This window comes from Pituophis catenifer, unplaced genomic scaffold (genome assembly GCF_029215685.1).
Source record: "Pituophis catenifer annectens isolate HBS135680 unplaced genomic scaffold, rPitCat1.0.hap2 SCAF_2, whole genome shotgun sequence".
Classification (NCBI taxonomy): Eukaryota; Metazoa; Chordata; class Lepidosauria; order Squamata; family Colubridae; genus Pituophis; species Pituophis catenifer.
In genome coordinates, this window is record NW_027256882.1 from 130,419,412 (window position 1) to 130,442,696 (window position 23,285).

Consider the following 23,285-nt stretch of genomic DNA (forward strand, 5'->3'; position numbering starts at 1 on the left):
CAAACCGGTAGTTTTTATCACTTCTGGTTTGCCTGAACTGGGGCAAACCAGTAGCATTTCATCCCTGGGGTTATGCATTCCTTTTATGTATAGCAGACTATAAAACTGCCATTACCCATTGTGTAATGTTGTTACTACAAGAGTAAAGTAAAAAATATTGTCCCAACTACATTTCTTTGATACCTTTAATTTTTTCCCCTCCCTTTCCTATGTTGGTCAAAGAACACAATAAAGGTTTACTTACCTACTATCTCTATGAATGAATGGCACATGAGTGTAATTAATGATAGGATTCCTAGTCATTTTGAAACCAAGAGGTCTCAGTCTGTAAACTGAACACAATGACCACCATTCCTGTTAGGCTTAAAAGCCAAAGATAATTGAAACTAGAAAATTCACTTATTTTCTCATCTTTCCACTATAAATTTCTTCAGTCTAGTCTCTTTTTTTCCCTGCAAGCCACCTGAAGTTACATACACATTGTAGGAAGTTAGCACCCACCCCTTTCCTGGAAGAGTGAAATATTTTAGGAAATATGAAAAAGGCAGAATATTATATTTCCCTGGGAGAAGCATATTTTACAGACAAAGCAGCTCCCACCTTCCTGCCCCCCACCCTTTGTCAATGGGCCATTAAGGCCTGGGCCAGTCTATTCTACATAACAAAGATCTGCCTCCTTCAGGCAGAGCCATAGTAGGAATTGCCAAAGATAGGATTAGCCCTCTACACAATAGTAGCAGAAACTCACCACATGTGACCTGGGAAGCACATGTGACCATCAGCCAGCAAGGCCCCCACCCCCTGGGAGTCTGACAACCAATCAGGATACTCTTTCGGGGCCCCAAGAAATGCAGAGCCAGAGAGAGCATAAAAACCCGAGGATTTACTGTATCTGCCCTTTTCTGTTCAGGAACTCAAGCCATGTGATCCTGTCCACCATTAAACCATCTTTCCAAGCAGTCTCCATGTTTCCAGTGTCTGTTTTCCCCACTTGGAGCAGAACCTAGAGGGATGTTTCTTCCAACACACATTTTATGTGCCTTTGTCCTCATACATTTTGTATGGGCTTTTTCATAACATGCATAGTTGCATGTTGGTGTGTACTTTTCTGTAATACTACTTTTCTCTATTGCTGTCTTATTATATTGCATTTTTGCACTCTTTAATATTAAGTGCCTAATCTCAGATGCCTGGAATGTTGCAATGCAGTTTGCAATTCATAAATGTATACTGATAGGTACACATTACTGGCACTGATAGTGGCATGTAACTCTGTTCTATTTTATGGAACAGAGAATGAACAGGTAACCTTCATACTGAAATAAAAATCAAACAAATCCCACCCACCCCTGCAAGATCTGTCTAACTCAGAATGACAGTGAGGAAAATATTGAGGGCCCATCCCTAAACCAACAATGCCATTGTCAGTTTTTGAACTTCCAGTGGCAGATATTAAATCCTGATAGGCATGAGTCTGCCCTGGAGGTCTGCCTTGCAGCAAAAATGACCCAGAAATCAGAATAGAGTAGAGTAGAGTAGAGTAGAGTAGAGTAGAGTAGAGTAGAGTAGAGTAGAGTAGAATAGAATAGAATAGAATAGAATAGAATAGAATAGAATAGAATAGAATAGAATAATAGAATAACAGAGTTGGAAGGGACCTTGAAGGTCTTCTAGTCCAACCCCCTGCTTAGGCAGGAAACCCTATACCATTTCAGACAAAGCTATGACAATGAATGACATGCTGCACTACATCTCTTGGCAAGTACTCCTTATTCTTTTCTTTTTCATCCCATGTCATCTTTTATCACAGGGTTAGGCAATAACCAGAAGTTTGGAATTGCAACTTTCATAAACCTGAGATAACATGACCAATTATCAGAGATTGTGACAGATGTTATTCAAAGCAACATCACTGGGTGAATGCCCCATTGTTTAGTCCACACTCCTACAAAGATTAACTCTTTCCAAAGAGACCAAGCATTTTGAAGACATGACACTTTTTAAAAATAGTAATAAAAACGCACGCACACAAACACAAACTATTTCATGACTTTCCTGCTTTAATTTGAACTTATTTTCCTCATAAAAAATAATGTTTCAGGAAGATGAGATACTAAAGAGGTGCTTTGCTTTCTGAAAAATTTCAGCTTGGTCTTCTAAGTTCCTTCAGGGGTGCCGAATGATTTTGGGTGTGGTAGAAGAATTGTTGTAAAGGAACATTAAAAGAGTTATTCATCCTTGAATGGCAGACAAACCAACATCATTGGCATCCAAGTGTTTTTGCAAGTCTCCAAAAATAAGTTCCTTCTTGGAATTGTCTTGAATTCCAGATCCTTCTTGACTATTGCAGAAGAGTTTATGAAAAAAAAAAAGTCACTCAGTGCATATGATATGTCACCACACACTTGCCTCAGTGAAGTCACAAACAGTCCCTGCAGAGTGCCACCTGTCCCTTCTGGTAATCACGGCATGGGCAGAGGCGCTGGTACTTGGTATTGCATCCAGCACAGCTGAATAACAGATGATCCTTCTGAAGGTAGCATTCCCGGACATTTTCAGCCACAGCTGGATAAAGGTGATTCATCTCAGACTCTGTGCTATCACAAACAATGTTGAGCCTAGAAAGTGAAGGAAAGACTCAGTAAGAACTTTGTCATGGTAGAGTTAGCATGGCTCTTGAGATGTCATCTCCATGGAAGCAGTATTAAAGACCATTTAACACTTTACCTAGCAATAAACACAGAGTTATTAACGCAATTTAAAGCACAGAGAATGAGAACATACAGATATGCTCTCTTTGATGAACATATCTGTGTGATGCATATTGTTTTAAGGGGTTATAATCTTATGCTTGTAGATATCTCCTGAAGGCCAAATTGAATGATGTTGGTAAATCCACAACTGGATGGATTAAAAAAAAAAATTCTACAGAGATTTCATTTGAACAGTGAGTTTTTACAATCAGTGTCACTGATATTTACACATATGCAAAACCAAACTGCTCTTAGCCCAGCAGAGAAAAGAGTTACATAAAAGACCTACTTTTAATTTCAGTGAGGAAAATAAGAAACAGAAGAATTTCATGGAGTCAAAGGGTTAAACTCTCTTCTAACCTGGTGAAATGTCTCTCAGAAAGTACATGGTATCATTGTGTTTGTTATTTTTTTCTTGAATGTTTCTTGTTCTTTGACAAAATTTGCTTTAATTGTGTAACCATATGTCCAGTTATCTCTCGATCTGTTTGTAGAACATCTCATGGCTAACCAGTAATGAAATGACACATAAATTTAAATTGGCAGCAAAAATGTTCTTGATCTAATTTATAGATGCTTAATTCACAGTCCTCCAATGGTGAATCCCTCTAGATGTGCTGGACTTCAGCTTCCATCAATCTACCTAGCATTCTGGATGGAAATAATTGGCACTGTTTAGTTTAGTTTAGTTTTATTAAATTTGTATACCGCCCTACTCCCGAAGGACTCAGGGTGGTGAACAGGCACAGGATAAAATACAGAATACAAAAGTTAAAAACAATTTAAAACCAAATTAAATAATATTGGCCCACGACAATTAAAATCCCAATAAATTTAAAACAAATTAAAATTTCAATTTAAAATTTAAAAGAAAGGGGAGAAAAAATTAGGCCAGGCCGGCTTGCTGGAATAAGAGGGTCTTAAGAGCATGGCGGAAGGTGCGCAGATCCGGGATCCTCCGTATCTCCGGGGGGAGCTCGTTCCAGATAGTGGGTGCCCCCACAGAGAAGGCCCTCCCCCTGGGGGCCGCCAGTCGACACTGCTTGGCTGATGGCACCCGGAGGAGACCCTCTCTATGAGAGCGTACCGGCTGGTGGGAGGCTATTTGTGGTAGTAGGTGGTCCCGTAAATAACCAGGTCCTAAGCCATGGAGCGCTTTAAAGGTGGTAACCAAAACCTTGAAGCGCACATGGAAGATCACCGGGAGCCAGTGCAGCTCGCGCAGGAGAGGTGTTACACGGGAGCGCCATGTCGCTCCCATTACCATCCGTGCGGCCGCACTCTGCGCCAGTTGGAGCCTCCGCGTGCTCCTCAAGGGGAGCCCCATGTAGAGAGCATTACAATAGTCCAGGCGGGAGGTGACGAGGGCATGAATGACTGTGTGTAGGGAGTCCCGATCCAGAAAGGGACGCAACTGGTGGATCAGGCGAACCTGATGAAAAATCCTCCCGGTCACGGCCGTCAAGTGCTCTTCTAAAGACAGCCGTGAATCCAGGAGGACACCCAAGTTGCGAGCCCTCTCCGTAGGGGCCAGCGATTCGCCCCCAATAGTCAGCGATGGCGTCAACTGACTATATCGGGACGTCGGAAACCACAGCCACTCGATCTTGGATGGGTTGAGCCTGAGCCTGTTCCTCCCCATCCAGATCCGCACGGCCTCCAGACACCGGGACATCACTTCAAGGGCATCGTTGGGGTGGTCTGGGGTAGAGATGTACAACTGAGTATCATCAGCATACTGATGGAACTTCACCCCGAAACCACGGATGATCTCGCCCAGCGGCTTTACATAAATGTTGAACAGAAGGGGCAAGAGGACCGACCCTTGTGGCACCCCACATACGAGGGGCCTCGGGGACGACCTCTGCCCCCCTGCCTCTGTTGCCTGACATATCAGAAAAACCTTTGTTGGGAAAATCTAGATTAAAGTAATATGTGATAGATAATGCCAGCAACCATAAAGAGGCCAATGTAATGAATGTTCCCCAGAATCTGTACTTTACCTCATAGTAGGTGCTTTTCAAAGTAGTAATTGATTTTAAAAATAAACATTTCCATTCACTCTATCTCTATGAGTCTGAACAGCTTTTAGACACAGATTCCTAATCCATGTTCTTCCAATCATAATCATAATGATCTTTTCAGAATTAATTTAAAAAAACAAGGATCCATTTTTTCCTTCCTCCTGATTCCTGTGGATACTCTGGGAATCCATAATATAGAAGATGATCGCAGCTGACTATACTATTAGCATCAAATAAGCAGAAAGGGATGAATGAATATACAAGGAGAGCAATGTTTTGAAAAAGCCATCAATATCCTATGTATTTATTACATTTATAACTCATCTTTCATTCAGGAGCTTCAGGCAGCATACAACCCTTTCCCTCCTCTTATTTTTCCTTACAGCTACAACCTAGCAGAGGGAGAGAAAGTGGTCCAAAGTCCTCCAATGAGCTTCTATGGCTGAGGGTGGTCCAGAAGCTGAGTCTATCTAGTCTAATCCAATATCTTAACCTCTCATCATGCTGAGTCTCTAATAGTAATACTTGGTGTTTTCTCTCTGGACTTCGGTGAAAGTTATCAAGTAATATATCCTTAGCTGACAATTTGGAGCCATCTGGTTCTTTTAAAGTACAACTTCCACAACTATTTGTCATTGACTTGGCTGTCAAGGGTTGATGGGAACTGAAGTTCAGACTATCTGAAAGGTCCCATGTTGCAGCCTCTGTTCTAGCTTTGCCTTGCTACTCAGTAAATGGCCTGCCATCTCTTTAATAAACTATGATTTGAACTAGTGATTCTGAACTAGCAATTTCTCTAAAATGGTTGAATTTTAAGAAGCTAAAAGAGCTTAGCAAGTCGAATCTGAACTCCGGCTCTTATTTATCTTATAAAAATGTCACTCGGACTCAAATTGCCGGCTTGGCCGCCGTGACAAAAATGATAATGCACCCATTTTAATTGTCCAGAGCTATGTATGGAGCTGGGTGGCAGATTTATGTTCTATTAAAATGTCAGTGCCTGTGTATTCCAAATGCATGCTCACAGACAGAGGGATAAAAAGGGAAGGAGATGAGAAGAGAATAATGGTGCCTCAAAAACCCAGCATCTTTTCAGCTGCCTAAAGCTATTCATGCTCAATATGCCTGGAAGGTCTGTCCAAATATATATATATATATATATATATATATATATATATATATATATATATATATATATATATATATATATATATATGTAGGTCTTTGGTTATTCGGGTCTTCTCCCACGTAAAATTGGAAGTGTCTTGGCGACGTTTCGACGAAGTCTCATTCGTCATCTTCAGGCTGGTGTTCTCGGCTTCGTGCTTCCAGGAGCAATGTGAGATCGCAGCTGTCTCTTCCTTTTAACTGCTAGTGGAGGTGTGAGCTGATTGGGTGGGAACTTGGCTGTGTTCTGATTGGGTGGAGGTGTGTTCTGATTGGTTAGGGGCTTGGCTGTGCTCTGATTGGCTGGGGTTGTGTTCTGTTTGGGTGGGGGCTTGGTTGTGCTCAGCTTAGTCTATGTATATATATATATATATATATATATATATATATATATATATATATGTATATATATATGTATATATATGTATATGTATATATTTGTCTACTGTGTCTACTTTAGTGTGCAAAGGACACTAAACAAATGTCAGGGAGACATTGGGGGGGGGACCCCTTTTAAAGCAGGAAATGAACAGCTAAAGTCTCTGGACTATGAGAGAGGCTTGTGAGATCTATACTGTGCTCTACTGGCTGCAAACTGTGAGTCAGATGCAGCTAGAAGTAAATATGCACATGGCTCTAAGATAGAATGAAGGGATATGATTTCTTTAAACTGTTGCTGAAGCCAGAGAGCTATATTTGGAGTACCAGAACTGAACAGAACTTACGTTTTTTCCATAGAGAACTTATCCCTGGTTACTACAATAATTTTTCATGACATTAGAAAGGGGTTTCATTTTGTTGACATTGCCATGTTATTTTAGTACTTTTAGTAAATAACGTGGCAGCAAAAATATAAAACCACTGAAAAATGTGCCCATTAATTCAAGACTAACTTGAAGAGTTAAGAACTATGATGGCACAATGGTTAGAATGCAGTATTGCAGGCTAAATCTGCTGACTGCCAGCAGTTCGATCCTCACCAGCTCAAGGTTGATTCAGCCTTCCATCCTTCTGAGATAAAATGAGTACCCAGATTATTGGGGGCAATATTCTGACTCTGGAAACCACTTAGAGAGGGCTGTAAAACATCATGAAGCAGTATATAAGTTTAAGCGATGTTGCCTATCCCTAAGCTAATTGGCTCAAGAGAGCAAAACAGCTTTTGAATTAGGGCAGATATGGAGAAACATTGTTTTAGAACTGTAGCTGAACTGCAATTACTAACAGCATCAATAAGCATTTCCAACACTGAGAGAGGCTAAGAGTTGTAGTTCTGCCATATTTCAAATATTAGGGACTCCTTATTCCTGAAACAGGGACTGATATCTCCTACTTAGCCTTCCCCAAACTTTGGCTCCCTAGATATTTTGAGACAATCAATATTGATAGTTGCAGAATTCTGGGAGTGGTCATTTCAACAGATCTGAGAGGAAAAGATTGGAGAAGGACAGCATAAAACTTTGTGTAATGCTTCTTTCTTGGTATTATCAATTAAATATGGCAGAGTAATTAAAATATTAACATTTGATTCATATTCAACAGATTCCCCTCCTCTACCACCACCACCCCAACAGAATTTCTACATCTCCCTATGAAACAAAGTCATCTGCAAATTTCAGTCTCAGGCATTACAGTGCAAGTTTTGAAACAGCAATCTGAAACTGTGAAAAGCTTAACACGCCACCCTCTTCAAATTTGCCATAAGATTTCATCTGGGATACAAAACATAAATTTTCAATAGTCTTGCCTAAATGTCAAAACTCAGCATCGGTACAGATCAGTAGTGGGTTCCACTTGCCTTCGCTACTGGTTCGGAATCGCGTGCGACACTTCTGCTCATGCGCAGAGCATCTATGATGACGTCTGGGCGGGTGGGCGGAGCCTCCCGCTGCAGTCACTACCAGTTTGCCTAAACTGGGGCGAACCAGTAGAAACCCACCACTGGTAGAGATAATGGTAGTAAGCTGACCTTTACTGCTTCTCCCAAATCAACTTCCAAAGCCTGCATTGGGATTTTACATCTTTAAAGTTCGATAAAGAAGAGGAGAACTTCCTTGGTTGGGAGAATAAGGGAAAAACAAAAGAAAGCTTGCCAACTTACTGCTGGAATACTTCTTTTTTGTTCAGGAACTTGAAAAACTCAGGCTCACAGACTAAATTGTGCTGCTGACAAGTTCTGGTGCATGCTTGTCCAGTCTCAGATAGCCACACCTGCAGGGACTTGACTGGGGGCCAAGCTGGAAGATGGCTGCTGGTTACATTATGAGACCATACCAGGGCAGTTGAATTGGGTTGCAGGATGAAAGGAGTGAGAGAGCTTTGCATAGTCGGGCTGCTGGACTTGTCTGGTAGAGCAGCAGTAGCACAGAAATCCTATCCAATTGGGAGGGGGAAAGAAGCATTTGTTACACAGACACTTCAAAAGACAGTGCTGCAAATATATCACCTGATCTGATTTTCCCTGTGCTTTCCAGATATTTTTGGTTATAACCAGTGGTGGGATTCAAATAATTTAACAACTGGTTCTCTGCCCTAATGATTTCTTCCAACAACCAGTTTGCCAAACTGCTCAGAAAGTTAAAAACCGGTTCTCCCGAAGTGGTGCGAACTGGATGAATCCCACTACTGGTTATAACTCCCACAATTACTAGCCAGCATATTGCCTGAGAATCCTGGAAACTGTAATCCCAACACACCCAGAAAATGCCAGATTATGCCAAGGACAAATTTGAATATCAACACACCACACCCCATATTCTCTTAAGACTGCAACTAAATTCAGACGCCATAGTTTTAATATCACTTTCTTTTTTTCCCCACCCCTTTTTTGGTTATCAACTTGCTGGGTGCAAAATTCTGGCGTACATATAAGCTTACATATTGCTTTCTGATCTTGAACTGGCCTAATAAAAGTAATTACTCTGCAGCTGCATGTCTCCCTCATTGTAGTCTCCCTCATTCCATTGTTTGTTACAATGGATCTCTACATGAATAGAGGCTGACACAACCTCTATATCGTACTAGTTAAATACAACTTTCTTTCTCCAAAATTGAATGCATACTTACTATTAATGCATTGTTGTTCAGAGATGCAAAATAAGAAAACAGTAAGCATGGCAAGCATAGACATTTAAATACTTTCCCCATTGATTTAGTGCCACTTTTTTCCCAGGTCACTCACTCTCTCTCTCAGCCCAATCTACCTCACAGAGTTGTTGTCGTGGGGAAAGTGGGAGGAGGAAGGAGTATTGTGTTATTTGTAAAATTATTAAAGGCAGGATATAAATAAATACAGAAAACACTGATTATCTGAACTCTATATTTAGCCACTGGTGACTAAATGATTCTACAGGTAAATAAATATTCAGATTCTTCTAATCTTTGAGTTTGTGACTGTTGTTCTATCTACTTTCAGCAAAATGAGCTCCTCTAGCCAGCTGTATAAGCATTTAAAAATTAAAGTACCAAAACCAGAGAAAACTATATGCCTCCAGCTAGTAATTTCTAGTAATTGAAAAATATTTTGATAAGGAATGGAAGTTACATGCTGTAACTATTAAAGTCAAGGCAAAATCCAGAAGACCAAGAAAAAACTTATCTTTACCAGAACTGTCTTGAAGCAGATCAGATCTGCAACACAAAACCTGCAGGGGTGGGTTCTAATTTTTTTTACTACCGGTTCTGTGGGTGTGGCTTATTTTGTGGGTGTGGCCTGATGGTCATGTGACAATTCTTTAGGATTTAGCAGAGGTACTGGTCTACCAGGCTTTTAAATGCTTTCAGAGCTCTACCGGTCTACCCATTTGTTTTTGCAGGCACCGGTCTACTCATGTATTTTTGCAGGCACTGGTCTACCCATTTATTTTTGCAGGCACTGGTCTACTCATTTGTTTTTGGAGGCACAGGTCTACCACCAAACTGCCTTTTACCACTGATCAGCTGTAGAGCGGCCCTTTGAAGCCCTGTGGCAAGAGTTTAAACAGTTTTTTTCCTTATAGCCCATCAGCTGAGACTCAGGAGGCAGCAATAGATTGGGGGTGGGGCCAAATAAAAGGTAAGAATAACGTGGGGTGGGGGGGCAGAACCAGTTCGGTGACATCATATCGTCACTGCTACCAGTTCTGCGGAACCGGGCTGAACCGGGAGGAACCCACCACTGGCTGTAGGTCACTGCAAATAACCAGCCAAAATGTTTAGCTGAGGTTGGAGTGGTTGTCCACTTGTCCACAGAATGACATTGCTTATACTGTGCATGGGGCATAAATCAGAAGGAAATCTTTTCTCCAACCTCTCATCATCTAGTATGCAAAAGAAAATCTTGATAAAATATTTTAGAAAAAAGTGCCTTGGATTGTTGAAATACAGTAATATCTGAATGGTTAGGTCAAAGAACATGCATTTGGAGAAAAAAATGGCAAAAAGTTTCAACAAAAAAACCTCCTAGACAACCATTAAAATAATGTTTGGAATGGCCATCACAGTTCCATCAGGCTTAAGCCTTATCAAAAATCTGTGGGAGAGCTCAAACATCTGTTGCATACAAGGAGATCTAACAATATTTCTGAAGTAGAAGTGTTCTGCAAGGAAAAGTAGAGGGAAAAAAAACTTTTAAATTAGGAACAGAAGGACTTTTAGTTAGCTAAAGGAAATTGTGGAAGCTGTTATTTTTTGCCAAAGAAAGTGTTACAAAGTGCTGAATGGAAGGGTGTCCAGAGTTTTCCACCTGCCATGTCTTCTGTTTTCCTATTTTATAGGAATAACTGCACATAAATATGAAATGTGCATTAAAATTTGCAGAAATATGCCATGAGTAAATTGTTACATGCGGCAGTGCTGCCTCTGTTCACTGAGGAATCTTTGAAGGATACAATTTGACCAGAGGTGCCCACGTTTTTGCCTGCAACTGCAATACAGCCTGTTTCTTATGGCCAACAAAACCACCCTTGCTTTTATGCAAAAGGAAGTACTTAAATTCTGTTAATCCTGTTATTTAATAGAGTCAGTCTTATCCATATCCTCCCATAGGTAAGTGCCACAGAGTTCATAGGTATTACTGCTAGGTAAGTAGATAGAGAAATACAGATTTGTTAAATGGAGTTTATAACCACTTTCAGAAACCTCATGTGCCTGTTAAAAGATGAAGTTAAGAACTGAATTCTAGGATCACTGGCAGTGGCTTTTTAATAGATTGGTGTCAACCTTGTGATGTGATGTGGTGAATATTTGGCGGCCAGTTTTTTAAAGCAGTCTTTAATTATATCTAAAATCAACTGAAATTACTCAAAATTATGGATCTAAGATGTCTTGTTAGATCTATTTATCCTCTGCTGAAGTTGCTGCTGAAGTTGCTATTCCAGAATAGACTTTTCCCTCCTTGAGGCACAAAACACTTTCCCATAATATTGACATGATCATGGAATAAGGGAGAAAACTTTACACTCTGCTTTCTGTACACAAAAGGGTGCTAGGTTACACCCTTATTTTTTATTCCAATGATAATCATATTATTTCAAGGATTAAAAATGGAACAGTGTGCTGGTACTCTCTGTCATATCAAAGCGCTTCATTTTTCCAATTAGCAAAAAAAAAAAGTGTTGAAAATAGTAACTGTCATTAACTGTGGGTAGAGAGAACCAAATTATACAGGAATAGATTAAACATGTTTCTGAAAAAAAAGCTTGAGAGAAAATATATGTTTAAAATAGAATTTTCTCATTTTAATTGCTCAAAGTTTCCAAAATGGCCAAGAATTGGCAGGAAAGGGATTCAATTTTACTGATCGTTTGGAAAATCAAAATATTTCATGTAGGGATTTCTTCCAGATTCCTTCTCCATATTTTTATTTTTCAACTTCTGGAGCCTCAAAAGAAGGGAAGAAAAAACTCCCTTTCCACAGTCGCCCACTAAGAGAGGTAGAATAGAATAAAATAAAATAACAGAGTTGGAAGGGACCTTGGAGGTCTTCTAGTCCAACCCCTTGCTTAGGCAGGAAACCCTATACCATTTCAGATAAATGGTTATCCAATCTCTTCTTAAAAACTTCCAATGTTGGAGCACCTACAACTTCTGGAGGCAAGTTCTTCCACTGATTAATTGTTCTGTCAGGAAATTTCTCCTTAGTTCTAGGTTGCTTCTCTCCTTGATTAGTTTCCACCCATTGTTTTTTGTCCTGCCCTCAGGTGCTTTGGAGAATAGATTGACTCTTTGTGGCAGCCCTTGAGATATTGGAACACTGCTATCATGTTAGTCCTTCTTTTCATCAAACTAGACATATCTAGTTCCAGCAACCGTTTTTTATGTTTTAGCCTCCAGCCCCCTAATCATCCTTGTTGCTCTTCTCTGCCCTCTTTCTAGAGTCTCAACATTTTTTTTACATCATGGCAACCATAACCGGATGCAGTATTCCAAATGTGGCCTTACCAAGGCATTATAAAGTGGTATTAACACTTCATGTGATGTGAAGTGAGCAACTGTATTGCTTTGATTTTTATTGTCATTATTATTTAGAATTATTTTGTCTCCAAAAGTACAGTACTAGGGACATGGCCTATGACGTCAAGATACCGCTGGAGTATTCAGGGCCATAGTTTTCAACAATCTGTTAAAAGAGAAATAGGTTCCTCATTTCTCTCTTAAAATACTTGGCTCCCCCAGACAAAATAGGACTCAAAATTTGGCCTTGCTTACTTTAGTAGATGTTAGTAATATTTAAGTATCTGAAGGCTGTGCTAGCTGGGGAAGGTGGGAATTCTAGTCCAGCACAATGGAAAGAATTAGGTTGATTAGAGTTATTTTATACTACATAAACAAAATTAATGGTTCTAGAATATTCCTATTTGCTGGGTTGAGTCAGAAAGAAGGGGAAGAAAAGTTACCTGGTTTTGAATGTAGGCATGAATCCGCTCTAGCATTCCTTCGGATGTGTATTCATAGGGCAAGTAAGGATCAACCTAGAGGAACAGAGAGGGAAGAAATATGGGCATGAATGAACGTAGAATAAGACTACTTCCTATTTCTGTGAAAAAGTTGTGAAAAATGTGGTATTCTGCCATTATGATAGAATGTCTAGCTTTCCATATGAAGAAATTGTAGTACAAATAAGCAAGTTTGGCTGCATTTACAATCTTTTCTGTAAGAACTTACCTTTTTTCATAGTTAAGAGTGAAAATGTCATCTTCATCCTCTTTTACCTTTAAACAGGCCTTTAAACAGGTTTTGGCCATGCTTATAAAACTATTTGATCTACAATGTAAAGCTACTTAACATTTATATATATTGGGTCAGTAATTGGATTGAATTGCCTTTTAATGCAAGTCTTAGAATTTCAGCAAGTGAACTTAGGCTCCTGTTCATTTCAGGATGGTATGCTGTCCAAGCAAATACTCTTTGGCATAGACAAAGCACACTGCACAAACAACAAAAATGTAGTCTCCATTGCCTGGAGCCACCACCTAGTTCTCATGCAGGTTCTCGTGCAAAACTACAAAGGCAGCTTTGCATTTGAGAGATTTTCAGAAATCTGATGAAATTAGTGTATTGATCAAGTCCCAGATTTTGCAATTACATGTGTCCATCTGCTGAGATGCAAAGATTCTTCAGATCTGTTCACCAATATGTTCTGATCAAAACCATTGATGCCGACTGTGTATTAGACTGCTGGCACATTCTGCTGGGTCTGGAATATGAAGACTATTGAGTTTCAAGCTTACATTTTAGCAAGCCTTAGCAAACAGTTTCCCTCCCTCCCCTCTTCTCTTCCTTCACAGAAATACCAGCAAGCCTCCTGTTGGATCTGTCAAATATACTCATGATGGCAATGACAGCAGATGCTTGCATCCATCTGCTACCAGCAAACAATTAGATGAAGTGTCTCCCTGTATGGCAAGAAGGCCAACAACAAACAGATTCACTAGGATCAGTGGTTCTAATGAGCTTATCTTTCCTCTTTCTCCTTTCCCTTTATTAAAAAAAAGAAAATAAAGATCAAAGCTGATAAAAATATGCCAGCAAAGAAAAACAAAATCAAAATATATGTATTGTATATATTCTATATATCGAAATAAAAGTGGATGGTATTCTTTATTGTATCCAAGGCTTGCTGAATGCTTTGGTTAATTCTGGGCTTCTAAAAAATACTAGTCTAACTATGAATCCTTTGACCCTAAGGATATTTGAGTCTTTAAATAGTTTATTAGTGAGAAATGACCGCAAGATGGATGCCCCCTGTCATGATTTTTGATCTGAGAGCTTCTTGACTCTTCCTACCTATTGCTTCTCATTTTATTTTCAAAATATAAACTTGGAGTAGGTCCTTCTGAGGAGTCCTCAGATCCTGACTAAGCACTTAATAATTCTGTTGATTTTTCCATTGAATTACTCAGCACATTGTCCTGAGAGGAAGGTCTGTTCACGGGGCTTTTGAGAAGGTGACACCAAAAGTAGGGTCCTCAGGACTACCGTTTACAAGCCTTTGCTCAGATATTCTGCTTTGCTTATTTTCATTGGCTTTTCTCTTTGATAAGAAAGAAGAAACAAAAACAAAAAACAAAACAATGAGAAAATATGGAAGGGTTTCAGATGGGCACCTCCTTTCTCATGAAATTCAGGGACTGAAGCAGAGTGATTACTGATTAAGGATCCTGCCTGGAAGCTACTAAAGTACATCAAGCCTATCACTCTATAAAAGTATCGTACTTTCAGGTTAAGTAGAACGCTTTACATTGGGAACCAAGAAGCTGAAATTGTGATGCTCAAGAAAACTTCCATGCAACCATCACTTCAACTCACAAACCAATCATCAGAATTCTGCAACTTAGGTACTCTTCAAGGCAGTGATATAAGAGCAGTGTTCTGACCCAGCTCCCCAAACACGACAAACCCTCTGAAGTTAACTCAAAGATTCCTTTATTAGGAGCGACAGCAGCCCTGGCAAAAAGTTTCTCTCTCACCGCAGGCTAACAAGTCCAACCGGCCAGGAGATGAATAGTTGTCTGCCACATCTATTCATCTCCGCCCCCTGCCTTCTATCCCCAGAGCTAGGGTGGGGCTTCACTAGCAGCAGTGGCTCTTCCTTCCCAAGGATCAGCCCATAGATTTCCACTGCTCTCCTCTCCTCTCCTCTGCCTTCTGTGCATTCATGTGTCAGGCACTGGATCCAGCTGTTCCTCCTCTTCTCATCAACCACTCCAAATCTGCGGGCTATTGACTCTAAGGGCTGATGGATGGCCCAGGCTCTGCCCCCCCCCTCCCTCTCTCTCTCTCTCTCTCTCTCTCTCTCTGCCAGCTCCATCCCCTCTTCCCCCTTGGAGCTCTCAGGTTGCTTTGAGGCTGACCCTGATTCCCACCCCTCCTCCTCCTCCTCTGATTCGGTTGCTGGAGGGACCAGAGGCCAACAGGCCACAACAACCAGTTTCATTCTATATTATGTTCTTGCGGACTGACAATTGGGACTCATCAGATATGGGTAGACATCTTTTCTATAAGGTTCAACCCCTCTGCCAGTTATTGAGTTCATGGACCGTGTATTCATTAAAATGATAACATACAGTACATTAACTTTAGAAGCTACTCAAGTCCTAGTGCTCAGTGCTGCTGCAAGAAGGGATATATATATATCCCTTCTTGCAGCAGCACTATATATATATATATATATATGTTTATGTAAGTTTTCACGGGTATGTATGTGTGTATAGTTAATATTTCGGGTTTCTTCCCGTGTAATTGTGGATATATCCCTAAAAGGGTAGAAGCGACGTTTCGGCAGAATCCCATCTGCCATCATCAGGCTTATGCCAGTAGTCATTTTGCACTAACATTAAGTTAGTTAATAAGTTAATTAGTTAATAAGTTAGTGCAAAATGACTACTGGCATAAGCCTGATGATGGCAGATGGGATTCTGCCGAAACGTCGCTTCTACCCTTTTAGGGATATATCCACAATTACACGGGAAGAAACCCGAAATATTAACTATACACACACACACACACACACACACACACACACACACACACACACATATATATAATCTATCAGAATGGTATATACAGTGCAAATAAGCTTTTAGAGAGAAAGAGAAAGATTACATTATAATGTAACATGGCCGTCTCTAAAATCTCTCTCTCTCTGAAAGTATAGAGGGAATAGGGATGGCCTAGAAGGACAGGAGAAACAACTGCTTCCAAGACAATAATAAGTGGGGCACGAGCCCAGCTCAGGAAAATAACTTGAGAAAATATCTCAAATCCCTCCCTAGTTGACAGGAAGGTAAAGTAAGAGAGGGAAGGACTGTACAGTCAGACTTCCAAGATTCTGTTACTATAGATGTTACAATAAAAGTAATCCTAACCCATGTGGCTTTGGTTTCTCAGTCTGGTTTACCCTGTAGGGCTGACAAAAAGCTTAAAGGAAGGTGCATTGTATAGATCAGGGGTTGGCAACCTTAAACACTCAAAGAGCCATTTGGACCCATTTCCCACAGAAAAGAAAACACCAGGAGTCACAAAACCCTTTTGACATCTAAAATGAAGATAACACTGAATATATCATTTTTTACTTTTATGCTATGTATAAAAAGAAACTATAGTGTGTTGCATTTATAAAATCAATGACCTGCTACAGAGAAAACACATTTTTATTTTTGCATTCAACAAAAACATTTTGAACTCCAAAAAAAAAAATCGGTCGAAAAGCTCAATAAATCATGTGCCAGCAGGTGTCGCACATTGGCGGTTGTGACACATATTTTGAGTGACAGGGAGCCGCAGCAGAGGGATGAAAGAGCCATATGGGTTGCAGACCCCTGGTATAGATCATTCAGTCCACATGATCAAGTTGACAAAGGCTTCCTCCAAATGGCCAGATACAAGAAAGACAATGCTGATCTCTGGATCTCCAAATCCTCCTGTGTTGCTACTGAGTCAGAGACAAATTAGCTCCGCTCCCCAAGGCAGAAGCTAATATAGGGAGGTACGGTGTTGACCCAGGAGTGACATCAAAGCCATTTAGGTTGCCTCCTTAGTTGTTATTCCCAGATGTCCTACTTGAACTTGAGAGGGAATTCAGGTAGGACAGTTCAAATCCTACTTGAACAAGAGAAGGAAGTCAAGGGGTAGAACTTATTCATGAAAGGCATCCTTCCCTTTTGTACATAGTAAGAACATTGACAAAGCCTGAAACAACAAGCATAGCATTTCAATTCAGTTCTGAAATGTAATAGAGACAGGCAGTCTTCTTTGAAGCATCTGAGCAGATGGAGTAAAGATTGAATAAACATCTTCCTGCCTGCTATAGAAAATAACCCAAGAAAAAGTACAGTCATTTCCATGTTTTACCAGCAATTGTTCCTTTCCCTATCCACCAACCTTCTATTTTCTTTTTTTTCCTTGTTTAGCATGTTGAAAAGGGAAGAGGGGGGCACTGAGAAGTCTCAGTGGATATTTCACATTTGCAATTTAAGTTTTATTGCACCAGAATATCAAACTGTATGTACAAAGGGATCTGTGTCACAGAAAAAGATTAGCATTTAAATGGAGAATATCTTTAGTTCCCAAATCCAGCAGGCCTAAAGAAAGAAGAGGGAGAAACTAATATTACAGCATTAAGAAATACAAAAACTGTCTGGTGTCCTGCCAATTTCCAGCAATGTGAATGCTAAATATTGTGCATGCTTGAACCTACTTTGTTCACTCAGAGTCTCACCATAACTGTAACATATGGCAACCTTTTGTGGTCTTCATTTAGGAAACAAGAGGGAGAGGGAAGGAGGCCAAGCTAAATTCCTAGTTCTTCTCTGATTACTCTTCCAATCCTGACAGGTTGGCAGTGGTTAATTCTTTAAGGTTGGTTTGGTGATGAGACCTGCTCTTTCATGTTTTACTCTCCTTGACATAACCCTGCTGCGAAAGAGTGCACTTGCTTGATAAATGGTCCAAGGACTCATTCTATAACTTTTTAAAAAGAGAAGCAGTAGTGTCAGGCTCTTTAAAAAGCATTATTTTCTTTCTCAGACCTTCCCAGATTCCATGGAACATGTAGCCATTCAACAAATTTAGTGTAAGCAATTGTATGATTCTAGCCACTGAGATTCTTGTTAGTTTCTATTCTTACCCAGAATCCATCTGTGGGATTCTGGGAGTCCCACGGGAGCATCAAAATGGCTGCCTTTAGTGGGACAGTGGCTATTGCTTCAATGAGAGGTACATTAAAGTAATGGCTTGGATTCCTAACATTAATGAAAAGTAAAAATTCCTCTAATTATGGAAAAGTCAACATCTAGCAGAGACTTTATCCAGATTCTCATCAGATTACAGATTAACAGAATTGGAAGGGACCTTGTAGGTCATCTAGTCCAACCCCCTGCCCAAGCAGGAGACCCTACACCATTTATGACAAATGGAAGTCCAATCTCTTCTTGAAAGTCTCAAGTGATGAAGCTCCCACAACTTCCAAAGGCAAGGAGTTCCACTGGTTGATTGTTCTCACTGTCAGAAAATTTCTCCTTATTTCCAGATTAAATCTCTCTTTGTTCAGTTTCCATCCATTATTCCTTGTCTGGCCTACAGGTGCTTTAGAAAATAGCTTGACCCCTTCCTCTGTGACAGCCCCTCAAATATTGGAAGACTGTTATCATGTCTCCCCTGGTCCTTCTCTTCTCTTCACTCGACTAGACATGCCCAGTCCCGTTCTTCATATGTTTTAGTCTCCAGTCCCCTAATCATCCTGGTTGCTCTTTTCTGCACTTTTTCTAGAGTCTCAACATCCTTTTTATAGTGTGGTGACCAAAACTGGATGCAGTACTCTAGGTATGGTCTTACTAAAGCTTTATAGAGTAGTATTAGTATCTCACTTGATCTTGATTGTATCCCTCTATTAATGCAATTTAGGATTGCATTGGCTTTTTTGGCTGCCGCTGCACACTGCTGGCTCATATTTAGCTGGTTGTCCACTAAGACTCCAAGATTCCTCTCACAGTTACTGGCATTAAGCTTGGTTTCACCCAGTCTATAGATTTTTTTTCCTTAAGTGTAAGACTTTACATTTCTCTACATTGAATTTCATTTTGTTAGATAGGGCCCAGTGTTCAAGTCTGTCAAGATCCATCTGGATCATATCTTCCTTCTTGCAGAATCAATTCCAAATCAATTCCAATGGTCAAACTTTGGGGCTAATGGGGAAATTTAAAACCTTATTTTTCTTACAAAACCAATCCATTTCCTGTTATTTAAAATTAAAATCAAGTGGAGCACTCAAGGAGATGCTTACTAATTTTAGTTGTGTCCTTTTCTTCTAAACTGTTTTCCAACTCTCTGGATCAGATTTTCAGGTTCTAAGGAGTAAAATACTGGCAATAAATCTCTCCTGTCTTCTGTCAAAGGGAGTGTTGTGAGTCAAACTCTACTCAGGAAGTGCTTATGTGAGTGACAATTCAGGCAAGTCTTGCAGGTCTATTGAAAAATCACTTTAAAATGAAACAATGGCAATTTTAGTCAACAGCAAGAACAATTAATGGAACTTTGCCCCCCCCCCAAAGTTGTAAGTATTCCATAACTGGAAGTTTTTAAGAAGAGACTGGACAGCAATTTGTCCAGAATGGTATAGAGCAGTGGTTCTCAACCTGTGGGTCGCAGCCCCTTTGGGGGTCGAATGACCCTTTCACAGGGGTCGCCTAAGACCATCGGAAAACACATATTTTCAATGGTTTTAGGAATAATTTTATGGTTGGGGGCCACCACAACATGAGAAACTGTATTAAAGGGTCACGGCATTAGGAAGGTTGAGAAACACTGGTATAGAGTCTCCTGCTTGAGCAGAAGGCTAGACTAGAAGATCTCCAAGGCCCCTTCCAACTCTGATATTGTTAATTTCATAAGAAGGCCAAAGATTAACTGGCAATTTGCAAAGTAGCTTGAGTATACTTATTAAAAAAAAATAGCATAGTCCTTGCACATTTGTACAAATTATACTGTTGATTGCAATCACTGTGGGCAAGAAAAAAAGAACTCATGATGGCATTTCTGTCCATTTCCATAGAATTCCAACCAAAGATGTCCTACTTCTCCAGTTTCTGAAATTTTAGAATTCTTTTCCAGGAAAAGTACAAATTTGCCTTTGCAGAAAAAGAAGCTATTTCAAAATAGTGAACTCAATTTCCCAAAACTAATATTTGCATTTGTTTAAAAAGATATTTGCACTGATGTTTGCATTTATAGTATGCACAAGGAATAAACTACAGAGTCAATATTTAGATCACTACAAGTCCTACATCTCAAAAGGTGACAGCACATAGTCAGCCTAGATTGGATTAAGAAGGAAGAGAGAGGGGGGTGAGAGGGGGAGAGAGAGAGAGAGAATCTATCCACCCATCTCCTGGAAGAAGACAATGGGAAACTGCCAAGATAACCCCATAACTGAAGTCACCAGGAGTCAAGTTTGATTCAGGGAAATATTTCACCTTTTTGCTAGTTCTGAATCTCCATAAAGTGATGTTCTTCCTAGTGCTTGGACAGTGGCAATAAATGGGCCCTAAGCCAAGAGTGTCTTCTGATTTATGACCTATTTTCAGTCTATTGGACTAGCCATATATTCAGTGGAGAGAATTATTTCTTCTCTTCTGATGAATGAATCAAACTGAAACTCCAAAGGCTGGGAGAGATAACTCTTAGCAACCTTCTGCCATAAATATCTCAGCAGAAGGTTCAACAAGGCTAGAAATTGTACCCATTATATCTAATTACAGGTGCAAATGGTAATCAGTTTTGACATAATGACAGGAGTTGATACTGCCTATGAATTATTGAACTCGCCTCCAGTTTGATTGGGTTACTTTCAGACAGCAATTGCAGGATGCTTCTATGAGCTCTTAAGCAGCCTGGTCATCACCCAGATCCTTCCTAATGGAGAACTCTGCATTGTGCTTGACTTTCATTTACAGAACTAACTTTTCTATGACCCATTTGTCATATTTCAAATTCAATTTAAAAAAGTGTGTGTTGGGGGGGGGATTCTGCTTCTGGGGCTTTGGAGCTAACAAAATTACTTTTCAACCGTTTTAAGCTGTATGCCAGAAGCCCTTCAATCATCTTCTTCCTTTCTGGTAGAGGGCCTGAAGAAGAGCAGAGGAGGAAGACTGAAGGGTAGCTGCAAATACTTGAAGGGCCACAGAGGGCAGATGCCGCCCTAGATTATTGCCTGATGTAAGCTAGTTTTAGCTTAAAATACACAGAAAGTCAACACAAATGTACAAACATAGTGACAAGGACATCAGAACGAGAGAAGGTTAAGTAAATCAGGGGGCATTAATATCAAAGAGGTATGTTCTCAAGATATTACAGGTTTTATTAAATTTATAGTCAGAAGAGCACACAAGCAATAATCTCTCTCCATTTCCCATACTTCACATACAAGTTCACAACAAATGTGGGATCGGAAGACTTCAGAATTTAGGATGGCTACCCAACAGCTTTCCCAGATGCATGGGGATTTGCACTCCAATTTACTTGGTCAAAGTACATCTTTCCTTCCTTCCTTCCTTCCTTCCTTCCTTCCTTCCTTCCTTCCTTCCTTCCTTCCTTCCTTCCTTCCTTCCTTCCTTCCTTCCTCCCTCCCTCCCTCCCTCCCTCCCTCCCTCCCTCCCTCCCTTCTTTCTTTCTTTCTTTCTTTCTTTCTTTCTTTCTTTCTTTCTTTCTTTCTTTCTTTCCTTCTCTCTCTCTCTCTTTCCTTTCCTTTCCTTTCCATTCCATTCCATTCCATTCCATTTCATTCCATTCCATTCCATTCCATTCTAAACCTACCTCATTTCAGAAGTTTTAGTCATGTTTATCTTACTTTTAATGGCTATGCTGACTGGGAATTATGGGTATTGTATTCCAACAATTAGACATAGTAGTTTGAAAGATGATTTATTATACATTTGGAGCTTTTTCCCCACTGGTGACTGAAAGTACTAGTCAACCACCATCAAGTCATTAGAACAATATACTGGCGTGAAGTATACTATCCTCATTGTCTCCTTTTCTGTTGCCTCTGTTATGATTGACACACAAATGTGCTGTTTTGATTATGGGTTCCAAGCATGTGATAAGCAAAATAATTGACAAAAACATTCAAGGGATGCCATGCCATTACCCAGGGCATAATAATTTTAGAAAATAATTGTAGCTTGGTTGGCTGTACAAGAAGGATGACAATAAACCATTATATCAAGATATATTATGATATTTAATTTCCTAAACTGGGAAATTGTATCAAGTCTTTTAGTCAAGTCCACCAAAATAATTATTTTGAAGCAAAACAAATCTGGGAACCTGGCATTTTATCATCTTTCCTTGCATGTATTTTATATACAGGTAGTCCTTATTTAGCGACCACAATTGGAATTAGCCACATGGTCCTTAAGTGTGAAGAGGTTGCTAAGTGAAACCATGACTGTAGTTATGTTTTCAGCTTTTCTTTTCAGATCTGTCAATATTATAAATGCAAGCACTGGGGACAAAGTTATTTTTTTCATCATTGTTGTAACTGAACAATTGCTAAACGATGCATGATAAATATCACTAGCAGAGAAGAACAATTGCTTTGGTATTGTCACCATAGCATCTAATCTTATCATGAGTAGATTAAATCTTACATCCAATGAATCCAGTTTGAGAAAGATGAAGAGGCTTCCTATTATAGTTTCTCTGTAATTTAGGATGAAGTCATACAATCCATCCTCAAATAAAGTCATTGCAGAAAACATATGGTGTCATGAAACCTAATGCTGCAGCCCTACAAAGGAATTTTTATTTCATTCATCATGCTTAAAATCAAATCACAGACCAGATTTGTAGCCAAATTGCATAGCTTTTGAGCACAAGGAATAGATAAACAGATTTTTCTTTAAGAGTTTCATAATAATTTCACCTAATAGCTATTGTTTTGGTTTATCCCCAGGTGTGAAGCTAGAACTTGCCACCATCAGAATTAAATTACATTTTGGCAGCTCATGCTAAATTCAGTCATTCTATCTGGGTCATAGGAAACAGTAGATGGTTGTGCCCATCTCTTCTCAGAGAAAGTATCTATCACTCTTATGACAGACTGTGTTCTGGAAAGGTCTCAAACACTGTAATGACCAACAGAAGACAGAACATGTCAGTTTTTAATTAAGCAATTATTTTTGGAGAAGGTAACACTTCACTGTGGCCTTGACAGCACAATCTGAATTTATAAACAGAAAGTGGGGGGAGGATGAAGAATAGGAGCATAAAAGGTGCTCTTGGGACTGTGGTTAACAGATGGGTCATCAGAAATATGTGCAAAAGATGAGTTAAGATTCAATTAAAAGGATTGCAACACCAGGAA

The 23,285-nt window shown here is 39.8% G+C and overlaps 1 protein-coding gene across 2 annotated transcripts in view; it reads right to left on the reverse strand.

The window, feature by feature from the left end:
* Positions 1 to 2,419: 2,419 nt before the first annotated feature.
* The window catches only part of MGAT5B (alpha-1,6-mannosylglycoprotein 6-beta-N-acetylglucosaminyltransferase B), a 247,542-nt gene continuing 226,676 nt past the window's right edge, over positions 2,420 to 23,285 (reverse strand). For both annotated transcript variants that reach the window (XM_070934597.1, XM_070934596.1), the window contains 3 exons: positions 12,820 to 12,894; positions 8,046 to 8,317; positions 2,420 to 2,618 (listed from right to left, as the gene is read on the reverse strand). In XM_070934597.1, coding sequence (XP_070790698.1) covers positions 2,420 to 2,618; positions 8,046 to 8,317; positions 12,820 to 12,894 — 546 coding nt within the window. The remainder of the gene's footprint in view (positions 2,619 to 8,045; positions 8,318 to 12,819; positions 12,895 to 23,285) is intronic.